This window comes from Sinocyclocheilus grahami, unplaced genomic scaffold (genome assembly GCF_001515645.1).
Source record: "Sinocyclocheilus grahami isolate Dianchi unplaced genomic scaffold, SAMN03320097.WGS_v1.1 scaffold965.1, whole genome shotgun sequence".
In the NCBI taxonomy this organism is placed as follows: Eukaryota; Metazoa; Chordata; class Actinopteri; order Cypriniformes; family Cyprinidae; genus Sinocyclocheilus; species Sinocyclocheilus grahami.
In genome coordinates, this window is record NW_015506144.1 from 242,309 (window position 1) to 244,284 (window position 1,976).

Genomic DNA, 1,976 nt, shown 5'->3' on the forward strand with positions numbered 1-1,976 from the left:
CACTCACACACTCACTCACACACTCACTCACACACACACACACTCACACACACACACACACACTCACACACACACACACACAGGAAGTACAACAGCGACAGAAACACAAGAGAATCAGTTTTAATAGAGATCAGCGCTCAGATCAGTCTGGGGTTTATAGGTAAAAACCAGCACTAACACCTTCAACAACCATCAGCTCCAGATCAACACAACCTCAGCATTCACATTCACAAAGAATATGATTATTAATATCACACTATAAATCTCCCATTGACTTGCACTAACTTTCAAAAGTTTGGGGTTGGTGACATTTTTTTTGGTAAAAGTTTCTTCTGTTCACATCAATTTGATAAAAAATACAGCAACATTTTTGAAATGTCACTACAATGTAAAATATCTGTTTTCTATGTGATTATCTCCCTTACAGAAAAACCACATGAACCTCACAGGTTAAAATCACACGTGAAATGCACACGAAACATGTGGTTTTGGAACATTTTCATGGTGTAAATGTGTGAAACCCATGTGATCACAACAAATTTACACCATGAAAATGTTCCAAAACCACATGTTTCGTGTGCATTTCACGTGTGGTTTTAACCTGTGAGGTTCATGTGGTTTTTCTGTAAGGGCTGTTAAACTGTAATGTATTTCTGTGATGCGCAGCTGTATTTTCAGCATCATTCCTCCAGTCTTCAGTGTCACATGATCTTCAGAAATCAGTATAATATGCTGATCTGCTGCTCCAGAAACATTTCTGATTAATATCAATGTTGAACACAGTCGTGCTGCACAATATTTTTGTGGAAACTGTGATACATTTTATTTCTCAGGATTCACAGATGAATAGAAAGTTCAAAAGTTCAACATTTATTTGAAATAGAAATCTTTTGTAACATTATAAATGTCTTTACTGACACTTTTGATCAAATTTAATGCATCCTTACTAAATAAAAGTATTAATAGCTTTTAAAAAAATCTTCCTGACCCCAAACTTTTGTACAGTAGTGACGTGACGTGACATTTGGCCAAGTATGGCGACCCATACTCGGAATTAGTGCTCTGCATTTAACCCATCCAAAGTGCACACACACAGCAGTGAACACACACACACCGTGAACACACACCCGGAGCAGTGGGCAGCCATTTATGCTGCGGCGCCCGGGGAGCAGTTGGGGGTTCGGTGCCTTGCTCAAGGGCACCTCAGTCGTGGTATTGAAGGTGGAAGAGAGCGCTGTACATTAACTCCCCCCACCTACACTCCCTGCCGGCACGAGACTCGAACCCACAGCCTTTGGGTTACGAGTCCGACTCTCTAACCATTAGCCCATGACTTCCCTATATATATATCATTAGAAAATGCAGCTGAAAATGACAACATCATTAGTGCATACTGAGCTGCAGTGGTGATGTAGTTTCATCTTTTCCTTCACGCTGAAGCACAGTCTGTCCTGAACTCAGTAAATCAGTCTAATCACACATGATCTGACCTGAGCTGCTGCTGAGGCCTGGCTGCGTGTCTCTGCAGTGCGTCTGCGTCTGCGTCTGCGTCCAGTCCCTGATGCTGCTGAAGGTGTGTGAATGCGGCAGGCTGCGCTGCAGTGGTCTGGCTCGACTCAGACATGGCTGCGGCGGCGGTAACTGACCGTAGTCTTCATCCTCCTCCTCCTCCTCCTCGTCCAGGTGTGAATCGCTGTGCTGGCCGAACTGGAAGGAGAAGCTGGAGCTGCGGAGGCTCATAGAGGAGGAGGAAGAGGTGGAGGCGTAGTCCTGACGCAAACCTGACGGAGATACACCCGTCACTTTTATTATGGAGCACAAAACCAGTCATAAGGGTCAATTTTTTTAAATTGAGATTTATGCATCATCTGTAAGGTGATTAAATAATCTTTCCATTGATGTATGGTTTGTTAGGATCGGACAATATTTGGCTGAGATACAACTATTTGAAAATCTGGAATCTGAGGGTGCAAAAA

The 1,976-nt window shown here is 43.0% G+C and overlaps 1 protein-coding gene across 2 annotated transcripts in view; it reads right to left on the reverse strand.

Moving 5' to 3' along the window:
* Positions 1 to 1,976, reverse strand: part of slain1b (SLAIN motif family, member 1b) — a 19,735-nt gene that overhangs the window by 5,323 nt on the left and 12,436 nt on the right. For both annotated transcript variants that reach the window (XM_016249977.1, XM_016249976.1), the window contains one exon: positions 1,491 to 1,781. In XM_016249977.1, the coding sequence (XP_016105463.1) occupies positions 1,491 to 1,781 (291 nt within the window). The remainder of the gene's footprint in view (positions 1 to 1,490; positions 1,782 to 1,976) is intronic.